Here is a 14,259-nt window from a genome sequence, read left to right as displayed (position 1 = left end):
TTTAAGTGGGGAATCGATGGAATAGGCAGGGTGTTGACTACATGGCTGTCAGGAATAGCCTACAGCCTAGTGTAATGACATTGCAGGACACTAGTGCATTTGGCAATTGTATCTATCATGTTGACCTACCAATTTTTTCACAGGTCTCCCCCAAACATTTATTTCTACCTATGCAACTGCAAAACAGCACTTCATTACTTAGCTCAGCTGCCCAGAGCACCTACTAGTGGATCTATTAGTCGAATAGACTATGCAACCCCTAATGATAAGTTCTCTGTCTCTCTCTGATCAGGTGGGCTGTTCTGAGGAGCATCAGTGTGAGAAGAGTATGAATGGAGGGTTCTGTTTACACACTGAAGTCTGTTACACATCTCTGAAATCTGGACTTAAATCAGACTAAACACACCCACCTCCTCCACCCACCTCAATCACACATGGCATATTATTTCAATCTGATTATTCATTCTGCTGTTTAAAAATGGACTTATTTGATGTAATTTTCATCTAATTAACATGGCTAGTTGTTCAGATTGTGGCAAGACTGTACACAATCTCATCCATAAAGAGAAGCAACAGATATCAGTGGATTTCAATGTGATTTTTACATCCCAGAACAGATACTGTTGTTGTTTGTCTTTTCCTACTCCTATGGTGACATTTCTCCCCAAAAGAATGTTCCCGCTGTTCAGGATGAGGTTGTTCCTGATTGGTGGACAGCTGATGGTGCACACCTGAAAAGGACACCAGCCATATGGGTGTTCTTGAGGTGGCACCATGTGGCCTTTGCTTGCTTCGCTTTTGTTAACATAGAAACTTTGTAATGTCTTCAGTTTGCATGTTTTCAGATGGTATACTGACCTTTGACTATGAGATTACCTGTTTAGCGTTTTGAGAGGGTCTACATTAAGTAGGGATTGACCTCTATAAGCAGAACTTGGAGTAAATATGTACATGTCTCCTAAAGAAGAATACGCGTGGGTGCTGTGTCCTTTTTTAAAGTTATCCTTTGTCTTGTGTTATTATAGCTGGGAGTGAGGGAAAATAACTATTTTTCTTTTGATTTTTGCTTCAATGTAGTTGCGTCAGTAAGCTTTGTGGTTATGTTTGTAGTTTGGGTGGAAAGCCCACACTGAATCAGTTATCTCTGGAGTGAGCTAAAGAAATGGAAATATACAGACATAATTACTTGAAACTGTCTTGTCCTGGTCTTTTTTATGTTATGTTCTCTTTTAACCCAAACCATGTATGATGAAGGTTTCACACTTACACATTTCTGAGCATGTGGGTGTCTGTGAATGTGTTTGCTTGTAAAAATGTGAAAATAATCAGGCAGACTAACTAAATATTCTGTACAGTGAAATAAATGTGTGTTCTACAATGTTCAGGTGGTGTCACTGGTGAAAAGTCAGGTTTGGCCAAAGCCAAAATAATAAAACTCACTTCTAAACACAGAAACTAAACTTAATTAAATCAAAGACAAACAAGTGTCGGCTCCCCCAACTCCCTGACTGACAGAAACGTGAGCCAATACCCAAAATGCAAACAAAATGTCAGTCAACCCTCAACGAGGCTACATGACCAAACAAACACAGGAAAGAATATATACAACATGTGCAAATACCGTTCAGGTTCAAAATGGCTAGGATCACTCTGAGACGCCAAATCACAATTCAAACTAGTCAAAAAGTGAACCAGATATCAGCTCAACTATGTAATGATCACAGTCTGGGTCAACAGTTAAATACCTCTGACGTGAATGTTTAAGACTGATGGAAATCTAACCACACAAAACGCAATGAAAAGACCAGGGGAGTTCATTCTACATGGAAGGACAGGAAAGAACTGGAAAGAACTGGAAAGAAGGGGAACAGGAGAAGATGCTAGTGAGTTCTTCTTTGGCAGTGGTAAGCATGGTCAACCGAAACAGCAGCAATGACTAAGGCCCCAGAGTATGAGTGCCCAATCCTGGTTCTAAAGATTTACCACCCTGCAGAGTTTAGCTCCAACTATAGTCTGTCACACCAGATCCAGGTAATGAAGGTCTTTCGGGTCATCTGAATAATAGAGCCAGGTGTGTTGGATCTAAACTCTCCAAGGTGAGAGCTTTCATAGACCAGGATTGGGCCCCCCTGCTCTGGTGCGTCTAGTGACGCTGCCTTTTTTAGTCTATGGTAGCATGTGCACAGCAACCAGGAACTAAACCAGGGACTTTGACATACCAAAGGCCAGAAAGGCAGGGTCAGCAAAAGCCAAAGGAGCTTCAGCATCAGGGCTGGAAGAACTGGACCAGCAGCAGAAATTGATGGACCGAAAGAACTAGAGATAAGAAAGACAGGGTGGCTTGTTAGCCGTTTGCAGGACTGTGGGAGTGGAAAAGGAGAAGCTGTGTTGTAGCCTCCAAATATTCTGTTACTGAGGGCAGCTAAAACAGGCTTGAGTTAGCTTTAATAAGGGTTTTCCACAAGTCATTGTGGTAATAAGACAAACAACACCATTAAAAAGATGGTTCCTCAAGGCTTCTTTAACAACAGCAGTGATTATGTAACTTTGACAACTCAAAGAACAATTGAATGCAAAAATTGTTCAAAAATGGTTCTATATTGCCCAAAAAAAAGGGCTCTACCATTATTATGATCATATAATAGTTTCTTGGTACTATATAAACCCCTTTTTGCTAGTTGTGCAGGGCTGGTGTGGACAAAAGGTTTAGGATCCAAGATGATGTAGACATGCCAGTGACATAAAAAGCAGAGCCTCCATGACAGTGAGAAAAAATAGGAGGTTAAGATTTCAGACTAAACAAACATCTCCCCTCCTCGCTAGACACTCTGCAGTCAACAAATTGCTGCCCGGTACAAGAGGAAACCCAAAATGAGGTCTGCCAATAATAACTGATAGAAGATCTGTATCATATCAGTTAGGCCTAATTTTCAAGCACTTTTAGTGTTCTATATGTATCTAGGACCTGTATAAAAAAGGCTTTTTACCAGTCAGAACCACTCAATCTGTATTATAAAAACGCAGAAGGACTCTTTTATGCATCCCTTATTTCAGTGGTGTTGAATTTGATTTGATGAAAGTTTGTAAAGTGTGTGAAGTTTGATGTGACCTCTTATTTGGCAAATCTAATATATAAAATTGTTGCTGTTATATGGTGGATTTGACACAATTTTTTCCCTGCACCATTCATACTCAAATATCTTACCCAGTTCCAGACTCCTACAACTTTTTTTTTTACAATTTAACGGTAACTCAGCCAGTTTGCGTTGTTTTTTATACACACAAAGAAAATTTTACCCTTAGCTGCAAGGAAAGCTCTCTATGCCAGCATGCCTGGGGAAAGTCTTCAGTTGTGGAGGAAGGTCTCTCTGCTAGCAGAGTCCTCAGCCTTGTGACTGTGAAACTCCCCGGCTGCAGGGAAACGTAAAACATAATCACAAAGTGAAACATAATCACAAAGAACACAAAATAAACTAGACCAGACAAATGTGGTTGGCTAGTCTATCAGATAAACTGTTATGTAAGTCTCCTCCTCCAGACATGCAGTCACACTAGAACAGGAAACCCACAAAGATGCCCTGCACTCCGACTGCCTTTACTGACTGATAGAAGATCTGCTGTATATATGTTTCATGCCTGTCCTCACTTTTGGGCTGGGGCAAAGAATTAGACTGACCTAAGACCTGTATATGACTGTTTTCCAGAAAGATCCACCAAATCAGTTTCTTCACTTTGCTGATAAATTAAAACTCTTTAATATGGTTCTTGTTTCAGTGGTGCTGTGTTTGATTGGAAGTAACTGTGTATTTTGAAGTGAGCTCTTATTAGACAAATGTAATATGTTAAAAGGTCTTGAAATAAACTTTTATGGGGCTCAATCCGTTTTTAGCGCCTGTTATGGTTGAGCGTAACACTGTAAATCTGTTTATGTGCTCCAGAAAGACTGACCTAACCAACTTTAGTCAGTTTGAATGGAAACAGGAAGTTGGTTTACCAAAGTCCCCCATCGTCTCATAACCCTCACCCCAAATTTATTCCATTCACGTGGACCAATCAGATGTCAGACACAACTACACTGAGGGCTCTTCTAAGAAAGGTGACCAATACGAAGCCTGTGATTGGCTGGTGTTGTTTTTGCATGTGGATACGTATACGTCCCAGATATACTGATAATGTAAACAGAAATTTTCCACTGATGTGGACCAATCAGATCTTCACACAGACATCCGCTTCAAGGACCCTCACCGTCATCAGCCCCCAACACCAGTCTCTGAGATGGAGAGACCAAGAGCTGCTCTCATGACTCTCGTCTGTAAGTAACTTTACGTCTTTCTTATGTTACATTATTCTTATTTGGGACTGATTTGCTTTTATATATGAAGCAACTCTTCACACCACAGCCTTTCTAAAAAAGACTGTACTGTAAAGTTATGTGAGATCATCTTTTTAAGTTTTGTGTGTTTCAGGTGTTTTGTTCTCCAGGATCTCTGGAGCAGAAGTGGAGATGAGAGTCAGACCAGGAGACGACGTCACTCTCTACAGCGACTGTGTTTGGAAGAGTGGATTTAATACAGTTTGGTTTAGAAACTGCTCACATGAGCATCAACCTCGTCTCATTATATCGATAAAACTTTTGATGCGTGGTGATCTTCCACGTTACTCTGCTGTGTTGAATTCCTCCAACCAAGCTCATGATCTCTTGGTGAAGAACGTCACTAATTCAGATGTGGGTCTGTACTACTGCGCTATACATGAGAGAAAGATTACAGAAGATGACACTGGAGTTATACTCTATGAAGATGTTTATCATTATGGAAACAGAACCACTCGTCTCTCTCTCCTCAGTAAGATGATTCTTTCTGACATATTGTTTCTTGTTACATGGGGATTTTTTTTTTATTTTTATTTAACATGAGTGTGAAATGTTTCATGAGCTGGCTTGAGTTCTATCAGCTCAGACAACAAATGTTCTCCTGCTCTGATTAATTTCCACTTCCTATCTTATTTCAGTCCCTTTTGCCCAAACCACCCCCGTGTCAGACTGTAGTGTCTGCTGGAAGCTGCTGGTCAGTGTGTGTCCTGTTTGTGTTCTTTTCTCCTCACTCCTCTCGTCCACCTGTGTGTACTGCATCTGCATCAACAAAACTAAAGGTACTTTCTCACTGATTCTCCTGATCAATTCTTACTGAAATTGTTTCTAAAATAACATCTCTCTGAATGAATGAATTAGGATGTTCTAGAAGTCTGAAAGTTTAACGGAATATTAAATGAATAAAGGAATGTGAGAAAAATCAAACTAACATAATTCATCACTTAGCCGAGATGCAGTTGATCAGAAATTAAGAAATAATAAATAAGAAATTATATCCGACATCTACTTCTGTACTTTACAGCAGGAAATGCTGAGTTAACATTGCTAACTGGAGTTGGATTATCACCAAACTCTTAGATTCTTAGATATTGAGTCTAACTTGGTTATAATAACTTCATATGAATACGTAATGTTTTCAACTATAGCAGAAGCAGAATCTGGTCAGGAATGGAGGAACAAAATACAGAGTCAGAAAAGCAGAACAAATGAGGAGGTACTGAAAAATACTAACACACAACGTGAATATACCTACACAATCACACATAAACAGCTTTGCTATGAACTTTAATGGAAATATGTGTGGTTGCCCATTTTCACATAGACATATATACATGCCTTATTGTGTCCCACAGGGTTTCGTTTTAGGGCCCCTATTGTTTTCAGTCTACTGACATCATCTGACACATGTAACCAACAAACATAATGCTTCTTTTGATGATACATAGATAAACTTATCAGTTCAGCCAGATTCATTCTTGCAGCACAGTTACTTCAAATGGAAGACTGTATTAAAGAGGGACTGTATGTATGAGTCTTGGTTCCTCTCAGTGGTTCAGAGGGGACAGGGGGACAAGGTTTTGCTTGAAACTGTCACCCTCTGCTTATTCATTAGGAGCTTGGATGTTGTTTTAAAGCTGCTTTGTGGAAATGTATGTTGTACAAAACCTTGTAGAAGTAAATATTAATTTAATTTTGAGATGAATTGAAAAATGACACATTTTCTTCTTTTTCTTAATCCATTCTGAATCAATTTAACACAATAAAACATGTGCAACACTTTTTTTTTAAATTCATTGTAGGTAGAAGAAGATGAAGTTTGTTATGCATCATTGGACGTCCGAGGACAGAAGCAGCTGAAGAAAAAGAAGAAGAGAGTTGAGAGCTTTGATTTCAGTACATATTCTGAGGTTAAAACTGATCAAATATAATATACGGACACCAAAAAACATCTTGGGATGCAATTGTTTTGCTGATGGGGCGGAACTGAATTTCCCATCAGTATTTGGCTTAAACGAAACAAAACTCAGAAAGGTCAAGACTGACATTTCACAATTGTTATGTGATGTGTGATTATGTACACTTCATAATATGATAAAATATGATAAAAATATAGAAACCTTATTACAGTCACTGCTCCTGTATATCCCATAATTTCCTTTGTTTCTACATTTATTTTCAAGGTTTCTTTAAACTTGGGATTATTTGTAAGCACCAACAGAAAAAATGATACATTAATAAATAACTATTATTAAAATAGTTAGAGATTATTATCTGTAAATCCTTTCAGCTTCGCTGATGTGTCCATAACCTACAGCTTAAACTCTGTGGTTTGCTGTTAGAGAAAGGATGTCTTGGGTCACTGGGTTAGTAGGTCACACATTCTGAAGAGGAATTTTAGAAGACATGGCTAAACCTCTTCTGCTGACAGTGACCTGGTTTATGGCTGAAAATAGGCATCAATCAGAAAGTCGTCTGGCTAAATTGAAAGCAGAGGTTTTACCACCGTTTGTGCTGAGACTCTCTTTACTTTACTCCCATAACACCAGTACAGCTTCACATCACAAACAGCAGTGTTTCAGCACCACGGACAGGAACTGACTCCTCATTTAAGCACACAGTCATAACTCAGTGACTTGTGGTTGACTTTATAAGTTTGTTGTAAAATCTCATCTGTCATCTGGTGTGTTTTTCCCTTTCTATTATTAAAATACACAGAGTAGTTGATCCTTGTTGTCCAGGTTGGTCATAGTGAAAAAGATCAGCATGTGGACTTGGAGTTTTCTGTGAGCTGATTGCTGTGACTGTGTAATAGAAGCTCCAGGTTGCCTTTATTGTTGGATGGACTTTGACAGTGTCTGAGTGATCAGCTGCACACATTCAGAGCACAAGTTACATCACTATAGACACATTTATGGAAACTGGTTCTTATATTTTCCTGCTCTGAATGGTAGATTATCACCTAAATCCAACTCCACACCACTTCTAGTATCACCCGAACTCTCCATCCTAACTCTCCTGGAACATTTTGATTCTGAAACTAACTCCAGCATCTTCTGATTTCACACTAGCTCTTCTAAGTCTGTGATTCCACCATAACTTTTCTAGCACCTTCTGACTCCATGTTAATTCTTCTAGCACCTTCTTATTCCGCACTTCTAGAACTTCTACATACCAAAATAAATAGTGACTGAATTAAGAACTCATGTCATTCACAGTGAAAAGTAGATTAACCCTTGATATTTGCATATTTTCTAAAATTCTCCTTGAAAGTCTCTTCCATATAATATAATATCCATCTCTTATCTTCATCACTACTTTCCAAAACCCCTGCAGCAACTTCAGCAGCTGTAAACTCTCTGCACGCCATGTGGACTGAATGATGAATGAAGGGTTTCCAGTGTGACGGGTCAATGCTTACTGATTTCCAGAGTGTCTCTTGGTCAGTTTCACATAAAATGTAGACGGACACACAAATTCACCAAGTACACAAGGTGTGAGGCAGATGACGTGTATCTCAGCCCCTCTTCATAGGCTCATAACTCTGAAAGTGAGTCACGTACGATCTCATGATGAGATTCTACAAATTCAGGAAATGTTTGAACCATATTTCTGTGCTGTATCATCACAAATATAGAGAAACATATATAGAAACATCGAATTTGATGCACAGGTGTGTTTGTAACCACAGAGGGTTAAAAGACATAAATAGCTTTATTTTCTAATGGTCTCTCTGTTGGTTGCACAGTTATTAAAAGAAAACCCTGTAAGGAAAGTTCAAAAACCCACAAACAACACAAAACAAAATCAAAGTATCCATGATAACGGACAAAAAAGTGATTATTTAGTGTATCAAATAATCTAAGCTATGTAACTCTCCTCCTCCCCACTAGACCCTCTGCAGTCACACTACAACAGGAAACCCACAAAGAGGCCCTGCACTCTGACTGCCTTTACTGACTGATAGAAGATCTGCTGTATGTATGTTAGGCATCATCTGCCCCCAGCACCAGTCTCTGAGATGGAGAGATCAGTAGTCACTCTCATCACTCTCATGTGTAAAAAAACTCACTGAAACTTCAGTGACAGTGAAAAAATCAAGTAGCTTAGTATATCAGATAACAACTGTCCTCCTCCCCTCCCCACTAGATACTCTGCAGTCACACTACAACAGGAAAACCACAAAGAGGCCCTGCACTCTGACGGCCTTTACTGACTGATTGAAGATCTGCTGTATGTCGGTTAGGCCTCACTTTCAGGCCTTGCAAAAGTATTGATCAAGAACCTGTGTATGAATTGCTGCTCTCCACCCAAAGTCTACCTACTTAGCTCTCTGCCCTTTGTTCACTCTTCCTCTTCTATATGGCTCATATTTCAGTCATCCTGGATTTGACTGGAATTTGAAATTTGCATTTGTATATGCAATTAATCAATTATTTTAAAGTGCTAAAAATACAAATACCATGAATAGTAGTAAAATGTTTTTTTTATGGTGGATTTGTTTGATTTCTTAGTCCCTTTTTAGTCTCACTTATTATGGAGTGTAGTGATGTTACTGTTAGGCTAAACTAACCTGTTTTCTGTTGTAATTTTGTATGGAAACAGGAAATTGGTTTACCAAAGTCCCTCATGGTCTCCTTACCCTCACCCCAAACCTGCTCATATCACATTCAGACAAGAGAAATATTGTGTTCACATGGACCAATCAGGTGCGTTAATCACCTAGAACTACAAAGTAGTTGACCAGTGCAAAACCTGTAGTTGTGTTGTGTGTTTTTTGCATGTGATCATGTCTGAAATACAGTGATAACATTTCATAGGCAGCAAGAAATGTTCCACTGACATGGACGATATCAGAACTAAACACAGAGATCTGCTTCAAAAGACCCTCACCATCATCACCCACCCAGCACCAGTCTCTGAGATGGAGAGATCAAGGGTGACTCTCATCGTCCATGACAGTGAAAAAATCAAGGAGATTAGTATATTAAATAAAATAAACATCTCTCCTCCTCCCCTCCCCACTAGACACTCTGCAGTCAACAAACTGCAGCCATGATACAACAGGAAACCCACATTGAGGCCCTGAACACTGACAGCCATTAATAACTGATAGAAGATCTGCTTTAAATGGGTTAGGCCTAACTTTCAGGCACTCTCAGTGTACTAAATTTATCTAGAACCCATATATAAAGAGTTTTTCACCAGTCAGAGCCACACAATCAGCTCTCTGCACTCTACTAGCTCTTTTTATGATTCTCTTATTTCAGTGCTGCTGGATTTGATTGGATTAAAACTGTGTAAAGTTTGAAGTGACCTCTCATTTAGCAAGTTTAATGGATATGAAATGCATGTAAAAATGGTTGCTGGTCTTAAAATGTACATTTTAGTTGTGCATTTGTTTGTTACACACTTTTAATCCCTTCTTTAGTGACTTTAGTGACCATAGCAATATTAATCTGTTTATGAGGTACAGAAAGGCTGAATTAACCGTCTCTTGTTATCTTGACTTGAAACAGGAAGTCGGTTTAACAAAGGCCCCTGCAGTGTCTTCACCCTCACCCCAAACCTGCTCATAACACATTCAGACAAGAGAAATATTCCATTCACGTGGACCAATCAGACATCAGAGACAACATCTTTGAAGGCTCTTCTAAGAAAGATGACCAATGCGAAGCCTGTGATTGGCTGCTGTTGTTTCCGCATGTGGTTACGTATACGCCTGTGATACATAATGCTGACAGAAATTTTCCACTGACGTGGACCAATCAGATCTCAGCACAGACATCCGCTTCAAAGACCCTCACCATCATCAGACCCCCAGCACCAGTCTCTGAGATGGACAGATCAAGAGCTGTTCTCATCACTTTAGTCTGTAAGTAAACTTTTACATCTGATCAGTTTCTTAACTGGTTTGTGATTCACTTGTTCATTAGTGAATCATTAGTCACACTTTATATGTGAGTCTGTTGTGTAAAGTTATGTGAGATTATTCTTCTTTTTTTGGTGTGTTTGTAGATGTTTTGTTCTCCAGGATCTCTGGAGCAGAAGTGGAGATGAGAGTCAGACCAGGAGACGACGTCACTCTCTACAGCGACTGTGCTTGGAAGAGTGGATTTCATACGGTTTGGTTTAGAAACTCCTCATGTAGATCTGAATCACCTTTCAAGATTTCGCCAGAAGAATTGATGCGTGGTGCTCATCCCCGTTACTCTGCTGTTTGGAATCCCTCCAACCAAACTAATGATCTGCTGGTGAAGAACGTCACTGAATCAGATCTGGGTCTGTACTACTGCGCTATAGAGGAGAAAAACATCACCAAAGATGTAAAGGGAGTTATACACAATGAGGATATTTATCACTACGGAAAAAGAATCACTCGACTCTCTCTCCTTGGTGAGATCACTCATTCTGATCTACAGTTGCTTATGATGTTAAGAATAAAGCCAAAAGAACATTGTTTTTGTATGATCTTATATGTTTTGACAAGCAGAATAGTTTGAGTTCGCTTCAGTTCTGTCTGTCAGTAATGTTCTCCTCCTTTAATCAATTTACACTTTCTCACTTATTTCAGTCCCTTGCGCTCATCTTCCCCAGACCACCCCCACCTCTACTGTGTCAGACTGTAGTGTCTGCTGGAAGCTGCTGGTCAGTGTGTGTCCTGTGTGTGTTCTCCTCTCCTCCACCTGTGTGTTCTGCATCTGCAGATACACAAATAAAGGTAGTCTCTGTTCCTTACTCAGTCTCACTGTTTATTTCTTTATCTTTCTCACTCAAATGTTTTAAACTATACCACTAATTGAACTAAATGTATTCCATGTAACAGTATACGTTTAGCTTTATTAACATGTGCTGCATCAGAATCAGTTCTTTTGCTCTCAGTTTTTGTCCTCTGTTATGTACTTAAACTTCGACTTTGTTAGAAAATAGAGTAAAGTCAAAACTGTACACTGATTGTGGGTTATTGAATAATAGAAAGATCTTCATGTATGAATGTAATCTAGTCTTATGGGACCAGATGTAATCCTCTAATGAGATCACACATCTGAGGCAACTTTTCAAACTTTTAATGCTGAATTGTGACAAAATCCAGTGCAGCCAAGGGCATGCCTCCTCCAACACCCAACCCAAAGTCCACCAGTCCAGTGATGTTTTCTTTGGCCAAAGTATAATATTTTAACAGATTTTAAAAGATTTTCTTTTTGTTTTTCTTTAGAAGTAGGTCTTTAATTGAAAAATATTTAAAAATGTGCTTATTTTAGTCTTCATATTAATTGTCTCTAATAACTGTGTAGTTACACATTTACAATACATGCAATTACATGTAAATGCATGTAAATATTTATGTAAATGCACAACTTTACTCTTGTAATTACACATGCGTATCTTGATCGCTATAACAGCATACCTCTTATTTAAATTCTTAACAAGCCAAAAGTTAGAAATTACATCAAATTACATAAATGCATAATCACATAAAAGCTACACTTATACATCTTCTGTCCATATAATTACATCCCTCCTGTTACATTCAGAAATGTGTTGTTGGAAAAACAGCAGTTCACCCTATTTTGCATGCCTAATTGCATAAGATAATCATTAGGTAATTAGTAGGTTGTTACAATATGCTGTTTTATACGCTTGTGCAATTACATGAGTAAAAACATTGATACACAGTTTTGTTCACATAAGCTGTACTACTGTAATCAATCTGTATCAGTGAATTCATCACCAGTACTTACATTATAGTTGCATGCATTGTTAAAGTGTAACTGCATATTACTATTAGAGACACAATATAAGTGAGACCTTCTACTGCTTGTAATCTGCTCTCTGCACATGTAACACACATTTTTGGGGGACTTTTTTTAGCCATGCTAACTTAGGTTACATGCATGTGCTAATAACAAACTAAGTGCCTCAGTGCCACATACATTAAGCTCTGCCTTTAAGAGGCGTTGGGTTGGTTTAGAAATTTCACCCTCAGTTGGTTCCCACCTTGTTAAGCCCAAACACACACACACACACACACACACACCTAACACTAAGTTTCTCATGGTTGCGCTGCGGGACTAAGGTGTGGCCAGCCACCCTGTTCAAGATGCTGCAGGTGTTGGTGTAGCATATTGGGCAACACTACTGTCCTCCACACTGCAAACTGGGGTTCGATTTCCTGCCTGGGGAACCACACCACACTACCACAATAAGAGACCTTGGAGAAGACTCCTAATGTTACTTTTGCCTATAAACCATAAGTGGCTTAAGATAAAACCAAATGCATTTGAAATTAAATTAACCTCTCTGCCCTATACAAATCACATGGATCAAATTCTTATGATGAAGCAGCATTTCCAAAGAAAGATATCATCTCTTCACAGCATCTTTCTACACTGGATGAACTGATGCTGATGGTTCTCTTTGGTTTATTTCCAGGTCCTAAAGAGAGAAGAGAACTACTGACTGAAAATGCATTTCAGGTAGAAACATCCTCATTATATGTAGATAAACCTTTAATTGATCCTGTGGTTATTGACAGTTATAGTTACTGGTAGTGCATTAGTTGTTTTTACTGGTTGACAAACCATTAAAAAATAGCTGCTGATTGACTTGTTGTCATTATCATAATAAAAAAGTGTATTCTTAGTGGTTTGATTGTTGGGACTAGTGGAAGATGCTGCTATTTGAGGCGGATATACACTGCAGAAGAATTTTTGTTGTATTTTACTTTTGGACTCAGCCAACAGAGGTGCATGACTGCCCAGAGCACCTACTAGTGGACATATTATTTGACTAAACCAGCACTTTTCAATCCTGGTCCTGGTGACTCACTGTTCTGCTCCTTTAGAGCTTTTTCTGTTTTAACACACCAACTTTAACTCAATAATTGGCAGTAAATGAGCTGATTAGTTGGATCTGGTGTGTTGGGAGCAAGAAAAACATTAAAAAGTGCAGAGCCAGTGGGCCTCCAGGACCAGGATTAAGAAATACTGGACTAGACTCTGCAACCTCATTAATAAACTCTCTCTCTGTCTCTCTCTCTGATCAGGTGGGCTGTTCTGAGGAGCATCAGTGTGAGAGGACTATGAATGGAAATGTCTGTTTTCACACTGAAGTTTGTTACACATCTCTGAAATCTGCACTCAAATCAGACTAAACACACCAGCACCTGTTGTTAATGTAGAGACTGTCCTAATTTTAGCTGGCATATTAAACCTTTATTAACCTTAACTATTAGATTATCTGTTAAGTATTTTGAGAGTGTCTACATTATCTAAGTGGGTGTCGACCTGTACAAGAACAACCTGAAGCCAGTATGTACATTTCTCTTAATGAAGGGTAGGGGTGGGTGTCTTTTTCTTTATTAAAGTCATTCTTTTCTCCTGGGTTTGTGGTAGGTAGGAAGTTAGGGAAGATAACTGTATTTGATTTTTGTTGCAGGGTGTTTAGACACTGTGGGTTACTTTAATAAGCCCACCCTAAAGCTGTTATCTTCCTATGGATATTCTGTTGTGATCTAAAGAAACAAAAACAGAAAATATAAATGGCATTTCTTGAAGCTTCATCATCTTGTCCTGGTCATTTGTGCTATGTTTTCTTTTACCCTGAGCCATATACACTTATTTGAAATGGATAATGGGGTTTAACAGTTGCCATTAACTGACAGGGGTAAGAACAATGGTGAGGATGGTGACTGTTTCTGGGTACCAGTGAGTGTCTGCCTCTGAAATATTAGTTGAATTAGATGCATTTCTAAATTAGATCCATTATGATCTTGTCTAGGATCACACTTTAGCACAATGGGTGTATTCTATAATATACAAATCCTGTCACCAGTAAAATTGTCAAGATTGGCCAAAATGATTAAAAAAACTCACATTAACTTGAAGACA

The 14,259-nt window shown here is 38.8% G+C and overlaps 1 protein-coding gene across 1 annotated transcript; it reads left to right on the top strand.

Annotated features, from left to right (window-relative positions):
• Positions 1-1,932: 1,932 nt before the first annotated feature.
• On the top strand, positions 1,933-9,428 carry LOC118816795. Its single transcript, XM_036583389.1, has 9 exons — positions 1,933-2,031; positions 4,183-4,312; positions 4,467-4,549; positions 4,709-4,844; positions 5,011-5,151; positions 5,518-5,585; positions 6,172-6,279; positions 8,975-9,078; positions 9,398-9,428. The coding sequence occupies exons 1-9, from the start codon at positions 1,933-1,935 to the stop codon at positions 9,426-9,428; spliced, it is 900 nt and encodes a 299-aa protein (XP_036439282.1).
• The last annotated feature ends 4,831 nt before the right edge of the window (positions 9,429-14,259 follow it).

This window comes from Colossoma macropomum, unplaced genomic scaffold (assembly GCF_904425465.1).
Source record: "Colossoma macropomum unplaced genomic scaffold, Colossoma_macropomum, whole genome shotgun sequence".
In the NCBI taxonomy this organism is placed as follows: Eukaryota; Metazoa; Chordata; class Actinopteri; order Characiformes; family Serrasalmidae; genus Colossoma; species Colossoma macropomum.
The sequence above is the reverse complement of the archived record's forward strand: the minus strand, read 5'-3'. Positions and strand labels throughout refer to the sequence as shown.

Bases quoted from the DNA above. Each gene is read 5' to 3' on its own strand.
- LOC118816795 (XM_036583389.1), top strand. From the start codon at position 1,933: ATGACTAAGGCCCCAGAGTATGAGTGCCCAATCCTGGTTCTAAAGATT. The intron at 2,032-4,182 runs GTAATGAAGGTC...TAATGTAAACAG, and splicing joins GTCTGTCACACCAGATCCAG to AAATTTTCCACTGATGTGGA. The intron at 5,586-6,171 runs GTACTGAAAAAT...AATTCATTGTAG, and splicing joins AAAGCAGAACAAATGAGGAG to GTAGAAGAAGATGAAGTTTG.